This window comes from Macrobrachium nipponense, chromosome 10 (assembly GCF_015104395.2).
Source record: "Macrobrachium nipponense isolate FS-2020 chromosome 10, ASM1510439v2, whole genome shotgun sequence".
Taxonomy (NCBI): Eukaryota; Metazoa; Arthropoda; class Malacostraca; order Decapoda; family Palaemonidae; genus Macrobrachium; species Macrobrachium nipponense.
This window is the reverse complement of record NC_087204.1, coordinates 48,395,924-48,409,149: the sequence shown is the minus strand read 5'-3', so window position 1 is coordinate 48,409,149 and position 13,226 is coordinate 48,395,924. Positions and strand designations below refer to the sequence as shown.

The window sequence follows — 13,226 nt, the reverse complement described above, 5'->3', positions numbered from 1 at the left end:
CCCTTGAAATACCATGTTTCTCCTCAATTCTTGGCATAGGAGTGAATCATGGAAGGGATGGCAAATCTATTCGTTGACAACTTTAGGACTCCCCTTTGACAATTGAGTAATATTTTGATACTAGAAGTAAATAGTTTTAGAGCTTTAAACTCGTATTATTGAAGCGTAAGTGAACCACTTGTGCAGAAAACTAGACTGCACCAACATATCTGGCTTATCTGTAGCGCATTGTATCCCCTTACCTTACAGACCTTACACTTCGTTCGGGTTGCCCCAGGTCCCTCAGTGTGAGGCACCTGTAATGTTTACCAGAGAATTGGTAATGCATCTTCCGGTATATTTTGCATCTTCTAATCACACCTATCACACACACTCACACACACACACACACACACACACACACTGCGTCTTTTACTTCTAACTTACATCGACTCCAGCACCTCAGGGATATTAAGGCTCTTCCTTTCCAATACCCCTCTCAGCTCATCTGTCCTCAGCTTTCTAGATCTTCCTCTTGCCAGTCTTAATACGTCCGAATTATGCAATTTTTTCACCAGCTGATCTTCTCCTTTCAGTTCTACTTAAGCCCCATTGATCTAAAATTTAGACGAATTCAGTACTTGTGAAAGAAAAAAAAGTCAAAGCTCTACGTAGAGATGAATATAAGAGTGTTTTGAGATGATTTGGTGATGTCGAAAGAATGGATGATGGAAAGTTGGTCAGCATGTGCAAGAGAAGTCTCATCATTCAGGAAGCATAGATAGCTGGCCGAGATAGGGATGAATGAAGCAGTGTGTCTGAGGCTGTCAATATTGTAGAAGTTTTCTGCTTAGGGGTTTCATCCACTTTTCAGTCGTTGATGAATGAGGCTGGTACTGACTGTTATCTTTTTCTTTTCTCGAAAGCCAGCTCTTGTTAGAGAAAACGGCTTAATGTGAAATATATATATAATATATATATATATATATATATATATATATATATATATATATATATATATATATCTCTCTCTCTCTCTCTCTCTCTCTCTCTCTCTCTCTCTCTCTCTCTCTCACAAGCATTAATGTTAAACTATAATTGGGGCTTAATATTTGTAGATATAAAAATATCATAGTATTTTGATAAAAATTCAAAAATTATGTATATAAATATAAATATATATGTACATGCATACATATGCGTGCATATGTCACGTACATACATAATATAACATTAATACACATACATATGTAAACGCACTTACATATATATGTATACATATATCTGACATTATTCATACAGCGTTTTAGCCCAGGATACCCAGAATAAAATGTAATTGCATATCTCGATAATGCTACGTTGATGAATGATGTTAATTCTCCGTAGAGTTTACATAGCCGGTCGCTACCCTTTTACTATCAAATATTTATGATTTTTTTTTTTTTTTTTTTTGCAATGGGTTCTTGGAAAAATAAAACACTTTATGAGGCTTAAGACTGCCAGTGTTGATAATGAACCGTTTTAACTTGAAACTAATAACATTATAAGTACGATCGAGGGAGGTTTAGAAGTTATGAATCTTATAATGAGCGATGATGTAATGTGCTACAGGCTTCAGTACAGTTACAGAAGCTACAGACCTTGACCTTAGACCGTCAAGATTAACCGATTCAATATGAACCCCCCAAAAGTTCACTTCGTACTCTTATGGTTTACGTGTATTAATAAGTTCCCTACTTGATGCATCTCCTCTTTAATCGGCACTGGTCCTCGCGTCTTCATGCGATCATGTCACTCTTTAACTCCCGTAACGTTCCTCATTCTGTGCGCGGGAACGGTCAAAGTGGAACGGAAGCTTTCAGCAGGAGTAACTTGGAACCTGATTTATCTCTCTTTTATTATATAGATGTGAACTTTGGTGATATCCGTCATAACCATCCGAGCTGCTTCTAACAGCTGATAGATGCCCAGCCCATCATTTATATTCTTTTCCTTAGAAGGAGAGAAAGGCCTTCAATCTCTTGTCATTGGCATTCTTTACGAAGTTTCCCTGGGATTTCTAGTTCTCCTGCGAATTCTTTCCAGTCTGGATGTCAAATGTACGTTTTGCACTGAACGTTTATATTTTAGAAGTTCAGTCAGGGAACAGTAGAATTTGTCTATAGTTTGTTGGCAACACCATTCCATTCACATTCACATATGAATACATTCGTTTGGATTTAGAGTTTAGCGATATTCAAGACTAATGTAAGATCACCGTATAACAATATGTTTTGCTTTCATATATATTTGTGTATGTCTGTCTGCGTGTTTGTCTTGTTCTTACTCCCATGTGTATAATATTTATTTATTTAAACATACATACATATACATTACATATATATATATATATATATAATATATACATATATATATATATGATATATAGTATATATATATATATCATATATATAATATATATATATATATATAATATATATATATATATGAGTGTGTGTGTGAGCGTACGTGTATATACCTATGTGCGTGGCTTGTGTGAACAAATAGTTCCTTGACTTCAGGAGGTATGCAAGCGAAAAGAAATGTGGGTGTTTTATTTTGTTTTTGCAAAAAAAAAGCGTTCAGCTCCACCAGCGACCAAATAACCGTGTATTGTAAGAAATGGCCTCAGAAAGAGTGAGTTAAAGGATCGTGTGTTGGGCCCTTAAATCGACTGAACACTTAACCTGGAGAAAATATAGGGAATAGTGAATGTCTCTAGTCCGTTTTCTCCAAATGAATTTGGGATTATTCATTTGCATATTAAATATAAATATTTAATAAGGAATCGAATGGCTTTTTTTTTTTATACCAAAACTCCCCCCCCCCCCCCCACCCCCCCCCCCCCCCCCCCCCCCCCTCTCCCCCCCCCCCCCCCCCCCCACACCCCCCCCCCCCCCCACCCACCCTCTCTCTCTCTCTCTCTCTCTCGTCACATCGAGGTGATTTTTCCCATTTTGGCTCTCTTAGTGTAAAATATTTCCTATCACGAGTTTCTTCATTTCTTTCCTGTAAATGGATTTTCCGACTGAGGTACTCTAACTTTTGAAAATAATTCTCTCTCTCTCTCTCTCTCTCTCTCTCTCTCTCTCTCTCTCTCTCTCTCTCTCTCTCTCTCTCTCTCTCTCTCTCTCTCTCTCTCGTCAGATCAAGGTGATTTTTTTCCACTTTGGCTCTCTTACTGTAAAAATTTCTTCATTTCTTTCCTGTAGGTGGATTTTTCGATTGAGGTACATTAACTTTTGAAAATAACTCTCTCTCTCTCTCTCTCTCTCTCTCTCTCTCTCTCTCTCTCTCTCTCTCTCTCTCTCTCTCTTGTTTCTCAGTCGAATCAGATAGATAGTACTATTCATATGTCTTCTCATATTACATTTTTATGTGAACAGTAGGGATTCTTTATACACATATCAATTTATGAAAGCGGCATTAATGTAAATGCTAGATTTGAAGGATATATGTAAAATTGTAAATTATTATTATTGCCATCATCTTGGTTCTTTTCGTTAATCTTTAATTCCCCTTTCATAATAAGTTTTGTTGCGCTTTTTTTTTCTGTCTGTTTTCTAGCTTCAAAAATGTTAGTCACTTTCCCTTCCTCCCATTCATTAGTGATTTTAAAACAGACGGTGTCATCTCTCATGATAATGGCGTTTGGATTATTGGATGCATACCATGATGTATGTTGATAATAAATCACTTTTATGTGTGATGCTTGCCCGTTATAACTGACAACAAATGAGAAATTTTTACTTTTTATGGTCAATTAATGGCCAACCTAGGGCACTTCAGTTACCCTGACTCAATCTACGGCAATAGATTATTTCCTAAATAGGTAAAGCATATTTGCATGTGATTCATTAGTGTAATCATTTTCTGTATTTTTGATTAAATAAGGCAGATGTTGGTTTGACATGTCAGTATTTATTTCTTATGTGTCTCTTATTTCAATGATAATAATTTTATTGGCTGGATGTTTAATCTCATAATCTTTCCTACTGTAAATAAAAAAAAGGGACGGGGGGGGGGGGGGGGAGTGGCTCAAATTACATAAAAATGATGTGACATTTACTGGAACTTCTTCATTATAGAATTGAAAGACGAGCTTTCCGTACTGTGAACATACTGACGTTTTCAGATTGCCGTTAATACTTGTTCATATGAATACCAACGAGCCATCCTGAAGGTGTTGGTTGTTTTCTTTGTAATAACTATCAACTAGCTAATTCAAAGCTTAATCCCCTGGAGAGAGAGAGAGAGAGAGAGAGAGAGAGAGAGAGAGAGAGAGAGAGAGAGAGAGAGAGAGAGAGAGAGAGTGCTTTTTGAAGGCCATGTGAAAGTTAAAAACATGAAAAATGATTGGCAAAGGTTTTACTTTTTGAACTCTTGCGAACTGGAAGATGAATGATTCTCCTTGTAATTCGAGGACGAGGAACTTCCCTGGCATTATGTCATCGTCATTTAAGAGCAATGTTATCCCCGCCACGGCAATCTGCGCTTTGTATTGTAAATATACTAGAGTCATTATTCATGTATTTTCTCCCTGTCCTTTTTCTCAGGTTTTCTAATGAAAAGTGCAAACTTATGAATGTAGTGATGTATGATTTTTGATACTAATGAAGCGGAAATTTTGTTTTTTTATAATGATAGGAAATGTGCTGTGATATTAATATTGCATTGAACTGTCAGTTATCCCATCATTTATTTCCTTACAGCTAATAGTAATGATAATAATAATTGTTAATTTGTATGCTTTATATGTCTTTAGTAAGTGTCGCTTAGAAGGCTTCGGTTTTGGAATGGATTTTGAAACAATTCATTTAATGCTTCTAGAGCCTATGCAGCTGTGCGCTTCTTTTAGTTTGCATATTATGTTTATATTTGCTTTTGGCTTCAACTGTCTGTAGATACAGTGCATCTGGTTTTATAATACTATTATAAAGACCTGCAACTTACTATTATTAGCACCACTACTGACCGAGTATTTAAACTTAATGGTGAGTTTTAATTGCTAAATAAACTTTTACAGTCCTCTAACTTTTGACATTATCTATCGTCAAATCATTTCGTTCCGAGCGCTGTCTTGACTCCAACATGACGTGGAACAGCATCAAGCTAGTTTATTCATACATTATTCCATTTTATATCTCTACTGGCTTCCCTATCTCTTCATATTAATCCTGGATAAAATCTTGAATAAACTTTATCGTATTAGACTGCTTAAGAAGACATACTACTCCTTATGAATTACTTAGACTAAGATCAGTCTCTTGGAGTTGATTAATGTAAGGAGTTTTTCTTGTTATCTCACATTTCTCAGATAATTAATTCGTGTATTTAATATATAGTGTCTGACATATAACAAAAAATACATTGTATCTTTTATTGTCTTTTCCCCACAGCTCGGTGAAAGAAGGGGGCGTGGTCTCCAGACCTCCTTTGGTCAGGAGCCGCACTCTGCCGGCTATAGTGGTCCCTGGGGTAACCGTCGTCCACACCGCCCTCGACGCCTCCGACAGGAGAGGTAATGTGTACATTTACTTTGGAACAGTTTTCGTGTTGGGGAGGGAACGTAGGCTAGAGAAAGGACGGGGTATTCAAAGAGATCCAGAATTTGCTCTTAGGGATCACTTTTGGAGTGGACGGTCATTTTACAATGGGGGTTAACCTCATGTGTGCTAAGATATATTTTGTATGTTCTCATACGTTTATGCTTTATATAATACATTATAATATATATATATTATATATACAATATATATATATATATATATATATATATATTATAGAATATCTTGAGTATGGCTAAATTTAGAAAGTAAGAAAGTAAGGATGATGTTGAATTTATATTAGAGAAATGTATTGATATTCTGTTAAGAAGGTTATTTTAGAAATTGTGGGAATTTTACATTTTTATGATATTTGAAATGAAATATATGTGAAACTTCATTGCTGTACGGTCAGAACGAAATGTTCATCTACAATTCCGTGTAAGTTGTCATCATTCTGTGAAATAATATTGGTTTGAGAGACCAGATGTTTGTAAAAAAATACTCTCGGTAATAAATGGCAAGGTATTTAGATGCCTTTTGATTATAAGTGAGCATAAAGCGAGAGAAACGTTATTCGTTATTTCTTGGGTATGGTGCCCTAAGACCATAAATAGCGTTCATTATGTCATTTCCAACTATAATATAAATACGATATTTTTTTGCTTTTTATCATCATTTCTGTAGACTATAAGAATAATCGAAATATAAGGAAAGCTTTTGTAAACGAATCAGTTTTACCCTATTGCGTTTCTTTCCTTAGCTTTTATGCATAACTAGATGTAGCCTACAAGCGAGTACTGGGTTTTAGGATAATAATGAAATACAAAAACGTTTTTCTCCTTTAGTTGCTTTTGAATAAATTGCACTATAGTATTCTTGGAAGCTCGGACGTTGGGTTTCGTGATTAAAGGCGCATACATATCAAAAGAGTTCCATTTTTAGTGAATGTCATTTCCGTAGCTGTTAACATATTTCTTCTTGAATATAAGCTTGAATCGATTGCGGTGTACATTATTCATATCAGTTACTAAAGCCATTCGTTACTCCAAAGATACTTTAGAGTACTCTATAGTGTCTTTGGTTACTCTCACCCGTCCTTGCTTGAACTTATTTTCTGATGTTTGGGTGTTTGGCCTCGCGTCCCTTCTCGACAGCGCTGAATCAAAGTCAGTTCGTCAGCCAATATCTCAATGTGCCTCTGCTTTAGATAAGCTTCTCTTTCCAGCTAAGTGGCCTCACTTGATCTTGTTTATGTGAAGGCCATGTTGTCCTGTTTCACGTTTAGTCTGTGGAGATCAGTAGTCCTCTCATTGCTCGGTTTGGTGGCTGTAACAATCATTTGTGCAGTTCACCATAATGGAGGCACATGTTTTCCGTCGGGGTAACATCCGAGTTCGTTTAATTCCCCATACATTCCTCGTTTCCGTCAAGTGTGGAGTATTGTAAGCAAGGTCTGCCCGTCCCACCGGCTGCTGCGTTAGGAAAAACCAAAAGGATTTTTGCTTTTGAGAAGTTTTCTTCAAAACTCATTCAATGTAATTTTATGCAAATGTGTTCAGTCAACGCAGCAGGTTCGTTTGTGACGAGTGTTCTTTGCATGAGGAATTTAGGTTTCGTTCACTTGAGGTAAAGCTGCATATGAGCAGCTATAGAGGGGTCCAGTTGGCGAGGGTTCAACGAATTCGGTCATAGGACTGACTGCATGCATCGCTTTCGATAACTCACGGTCAAGGGATGAACCGATGGCTTTGATATCCAGTTCCCGTATTCACTGAACACAACAAATGCTTTGCAAATAACAAACGCCAGTCCTGGCTACAGATGACCGAAAGGCCGTTGGTAAAGCAAAGGCTCCCCATCTGTAGATGCAGAGTAAATAACCCAATAGCTGCAGTGTGAGCTCCCCTGTCCCTCTCCCTATCCCAAGGACTGCCCCTTCCGTCAATGCCCCTCCCTCCTACCTCTCCCCATCCCCGTTCCTCTTTCCCACAACCTCTCGTGGGTTACAAGGTGAATAACGCAGCTTGGATTCCTGCCAGCACTTCCAGCGGGTCTCTCTCTCTCTCTCTCTCTCTCTCTCTCTCTCTCTCTCTCTCTTCCTCATAGCGCTTTCGTTACTTACCCCTTATTTATTGCGAGGTCATTTGGTCCAAGAGGAAGAGGACAGCCCTCCTTCGGCAAGAGCTTCAAAAAAGAAATGAAATTTGCATTGATATGCTCCACGGCGCAGGTTTTGAAATCGGGTTCCGTCGATGTAGGGAAGATTTCAGTTATCGCGTTTTCTTCTTCCTTTCCCTTGACAACCCATTCTAAAAACCCTCTTATTCTCCCCTCCTGCCTCCCCTGCCTCCCCTCCTCTCCTTTCCTCATTCATCCGCCTCTCTCTCTCTCTCTCTCTCTCTCTCTCTCTCTCTGCCGTCACAATTTTGGAGGACCTCCAACCGTGTTACGCTCAAGTATAGGGGGTGGAAATAGGTCTGCAATATTTTGTGCTGTTTGTTCTTTGTTTCCATTCTGCGTTTGTTTCTGGGATTATAAGCTTGTTTACTTTAGTAAACCTTAATTTTTTTTATTGTATGCATCGGATTGGTTTATGTATTTTTAGCGTAATTTTGTAATGAATGTTATTCTTGGGCTTTTACAGGGTATTATCTATGGATGTTGGACGCTAAATTCCAGGTAAAAGAAAATTCAGCCAAGTAGAATAGTTGAAGCTTTAAGCGTCTGGAAAAGCTTTTTTTCTTTCTCCCTAAATCGCAGAGGAAACATTTTTGTTACCTATTTCGATAGGCATTCGCAATTGTGTACAAAAAGCTTTTTCCGAAGTCAACTATTCCCTCCAATATGGACTCTCTCTCTCTCTCTCTCTCTCTCTCTCTCTCTCTCTCTCTCTCTCTCTCTCTCTCTCTGTGGGGTCCCGCCTTTCTACTCGATCGGAAAAGGAATGAGTTCTCCCATTAATCCATTTTCATCTCATTGAATAATTCTCTCTCTTTTGTCTGACTCGGAATCTCCACAATGTTATCCTATTAGAACTGCCCGGTAACCAGCTGAATATATTTAAAATGTTTTCTTCGTATGTAATTCATATATGATACACACACACACACACACACACATATATATATATATATATATATTTATATATATATATACACGCACACACATACAGTATATATGAGTCTTATCACATCACCGTGGTTAATATATACGCATTAAGCTACAAATGTCCTTTAATATCTAATTCGCTCTACCTCGGAATTAATATATTTTCATATCTATGTTAACCGAAGGGGATTTTTTTTTTTTAATAATTTCGTCGGCTCACGGGCGCGAACCGCGGAACCAAGAAAATCAGGACGTGCAATGAAGTGCTTTTAGCCACACAGCTATCACGATCGTGATAGCTGTGTGGTTAAAAGCGATTCACTGTACGTCCTGATTTCTTGGTGTTCGCGCCCGTTAGCCGACGAAATTATGATCAACTAAAAAACTCTCCTTCGGTTAACATATATATATGAAAATATATTAATTCTAGGTAGAGCGAATTAGATATTAAAGGACATTAAAATGTTGTAGCTTAATGCGTATCGTATATATATATTTGTGTGTGTTTGTGTAACATATGTATGTATGCATATTTTATGTATATACGTGCCTGTTTGTATGTAAGTCACAAGTATCATAGATCAACCGCCAAGAACTCATGTTCTCACATATACTTTCTGAATGGCATTCAGACATTTAAAATTAAGCCCATGGAAATTGGCGAAATTTCCGAGTGAAATGTTGAAGGCAGATTTAACTTTGCGTGTTTAAAAGTCAAAGTTGAAGTGCATACGTTCAAAGGGCGCACTTGGTGTGTTTAAAGAGAAAATTTGATTTCATATGTTTGGGGAACAAATTCGTGTATCGGTAAGCTTGATTTCCTATTATTAAAGGTCAAACTAGATTCGCTTATAAGACCGAAATTGATTTCATTGTTATTGCAAGCAGAAAGGCCACGCTCACATTCTCGCATGTCATCCGGGTAGGGAAGTTCAGCCATATTGAGTTTTGTTAGTAATGGCCTGGGTGATCTGTGCTGGTATATACAGCCCTATCATTTCCTGGCTGTATAATGTTTTGTTAGCGTAAACTTCGACCAAGAAAGTTTACTGTTAAATAGGCCAACTGAACCCTTAAACATAAGCGTGACATTCTGAAGAAACTCCTGAAAAGACTGTGTAGGTTTTATGGTTAAATGTGAGGCTGGTCTGTATATCCATTCAAGCTATGCCTGATTATATAGGGATAACTGATGAGTTTCTGTGGCATGTAATAAGTCACTTTCTCGGACGGGTGTGTTTATGATGAAAAGGCAATTGTCACCCGTGGTATTCAAATCAGAACATGTCTGTAAGTGTTTAACCTGTGAGAACATAATGATTTTATGGTGGACGTGAAGTTTTCTTATTATTTCTGGATGTTTCAGATCTCTGCTTGCAACAGGAGCTAAGATCTGTGGCTCTTATATTGCCGTAGACGTATGTAAACTGTTCATTCCTTCGAAATGTGTCTTCAGTGTTAAGGAAGGTCACCGAATATCATTATTTTTGCTATCATCTAAGAATTTTGCTAAGTGCTAAATTAACATATGCATATTGCTCTGCTACGTAAATATTTGTTCTGCTTATGAAATCTCAATTTTTATTCTATTTTTTATTAGTACTGCGGTTCTTATTGTACTCGATTGAACTTGCAACATCTTTCTTGCCACTGCACAATAGCGCAAGCCATTTTTCTCTTCCAGCATAGAGCAAATAGGGAAGTTTGACTAAAATGAAGGTTCTCTTGACGTGCCGAGCGAAATCATCGAAATGAGATAAGATGACTCGTGTGAGCGGCACTGAAACTTGAATGAGATTTCTTTAAAAGGGTTCACAGGGTCCACTCTATTTCATGGACTCCCGTTCGATTTTCATCGAAGTTCTATCCCTTGGGATTCTAGACTGCTCCTTCGTTACCTAATGTTCTGCCTCTCTTCCCATAAATACTCCTATTTGTGCTTAGTGACGATTTCCTTCGTTCCATATCAGTATGTCATTTTGCTTATTTGTCACAATTTGTATTCAATTTATTTGGTTAATATTGAGTTGTAGTTCGTTTTGTTAATTTTTTTCTCGCATGCTCCTTTAAAAGCATCGCACTCCTAGATTATTCCTGATTCCCGTATTCCCTTCCTTTATCGCCTTCGTCTTTGTCATAGGACAACATTTGGATAACGACCCGAAAGGTATTAAGGTAATCCTCTTACTTGTCAAGTTCCATGGGATATTCACACTGATGAATCTTCTTCAGTTGGTGTGCGAATGATAATCTCTTAAGACATCAGAAAACAACCGTTTGGTGTGGACTTACGAGAGAGAGAGAGAGAGAGAGAGAGCTAATTAAGAAAACAGATATAGATAGATGAAAGCAAAGGCACAGATTAACTGATAGAAAGAGAGCAAAAAGGAAAAGGAAGGTCGGAGAAAGAAAGGTAATCAATATCGATTTCTCGTGAGTGTTCTACGGTGGGGAATAACCATCCTTTAGAACCGATGGTTTGGAAAAAACTTTCCGTGATGCTTCTAGGATTAGAACCTGACTGATCCTGGATCGAGCCCTTTTGCTTGTCTTTACATAGATATTTTTTTTAATGCAGGACTTATACATTGAACTTCTTGCATAAATGTGGTGCGTTTTTTAGTTTTCTGTAAAAGAAAACTATGGAGATGGCTATTTGTCTGTCCGTTCGCACTTTTTCTGTCCGCCCTCAGATCTTAAAAACTACTGGCGTTGGAGGCCTCTAACCTCGGAAGTTTTTATTTTACTTCAGGTTAAAGTTTGTCATGAGCGTGCGTCTGGCACCGCTAAAGGTGCCAACAACACAGGTCACCACCGGGCAGTGGCTGAAGTCTCGATTGCGCAGAAGAATTTCGGCGCATTTTTTACTTGTTTTTCTAAAGTTTTATCACATTTTATTATTTTGGTTTCAGCAATCCTTTTAGGGGAAGGTTATTAGTCCCCCTGGGTGTTCAAGGGACTTATGTGCTGAGGCTATCCGTGTTCACCTGTATAAGAACCCTGTGTTGCTTAGCAAATATTTCCTTTGAAGTTTCGTAAAAAATAGGAATAATCTTACTTGAACCGACTAAAACACGTGAACTTTGGCCCTGTAAAACGAAAAGGTTTCGTAATGTTATGACAGTTTAACATTAATTGATGACGTTTTTAATAGTAGTTAAAAGGAGACTTTTTGGAAAGTTACGTTTTAGCTGATGTGAACTAAAAATATTTTATAGATGTGTTTGCAATTCTTATAAGGTTATACTTATTATTATTATTATTATTTTTTTTTTTTTTTTTTTTTTGCTCTATCACAGTCCTCCAATTCGACTGGGTGGTATTTATAGTGTGGGGTTCCGGGTTGCATCCTGTCTCCTTAGGAGTCCATCACTTTTCTTACTATGTGCGCCGTTTCTAGGATCACACTCTTCTGCATGAGTCCTGGAGCTACTTCAGCGTCTAGTTTTTCTAGATTCCTTTTCAGTGATATTGGGATCGTGCCTAATGCTCCTATGATTATGGGTACGATTTCCAGTGGCATATCCCATATCCTTCTTATTTCTATTTTCAGATCTTGAAACTTATCCATTTTTTCCCTCTCTTTCTCTTCAACTCGGGTGTCCCATGGTATTGCGACATCAATGAGTGATACTTTCTTCTTGACTTTGTCAATCAACGTCACGTCTGGTCTATTTGCACGTATCACCCTATCCGTTCTGATACCATAGTCCCAGAGGATCTTTGCGTGATCGTTTTCTATCACTCCCTCAGGTTGGTGCTTGTACCACTTATTACTGCAAGGTAGCTGATGTTTCTTGCACAGGCTCCAGTGGAGGGCTTTTGCCACTGTATCATGCCTCTTTTTGTACTGATTCTTCTTCTTCTTCTTCTTCTTCTTATTATTATTATTATTATTATTATTATTATTATTATTATTATTATTATAATGCACTCGTAATCTTGGCTGAGTCAAATCTAATGAATATGTGATGCGTTAAATATTGAAGATGCATTTAATATTTCCACTAAACTGTACATTCATATCTATAAGTTATCTTTATCTCCCAAGAATGGTGCAAGATTGTCTGCATTAGTCGGCCAATCGAAGGTCATAATATCAATGCAAATGTCTTCGTGTATCCTTTGCTTTATTGATAATAATAATAATAATAATAATAATAATTATAATAATAATAATAATAGTAATAAATAATAATAATAAGATTATAATTAATAGTATTATTATTATTATTATTATTATTATTATTATTATTATTATTATTATTATTATTATTCCTGTTATTGTTGTTTTAGTTTATGATAATAATCATTATTATTTTCTTTTAGATCTAATAATATACGTAATAGTAATAATACGTTCAAATGATTCTACAAGGCACTATGGAATTTAATACAATAATTATTGTTGTATTTTTGTTTATTATTATTCTTGTTGCCGTTTCTGTCTTTCACTAAAGAAGACGAATTTATTTCCAATTTAGCAGAATCGGAATTGAAATGATGATTGATCATAAATTGCTTTATGAACAGTCATCATTATTAGAACAC

General features: G+C 36.9%; 1 protein-coding gene across 8 annotated transcripts in view; it reads left to right on the top strand.

The window, feature by feature from the left end:
- Positions 1-13,226, top strand: part of LOC135223606 (ankyrin repeat and fibronectin type-III domain-containing protein 1-like) — a 682,119-nt gene that overhangs the window by 248,791 nt on the left and 420,102 nt on the right. For all 8 annotated transcript variants that reach the window (XM_064262185.1, XM_064262189.1, XM_064262193.1 and 5 more), the window contains one exon: positions 5,418-5,539. In XM_064262185.1, the coding sequence (XP_064118255.1) occupies positions 5,418-5,539 (122 nt within the window). The remainder of the gene's footprint in view (positions 1-5,417; positions 5,540-13,226) is intronic.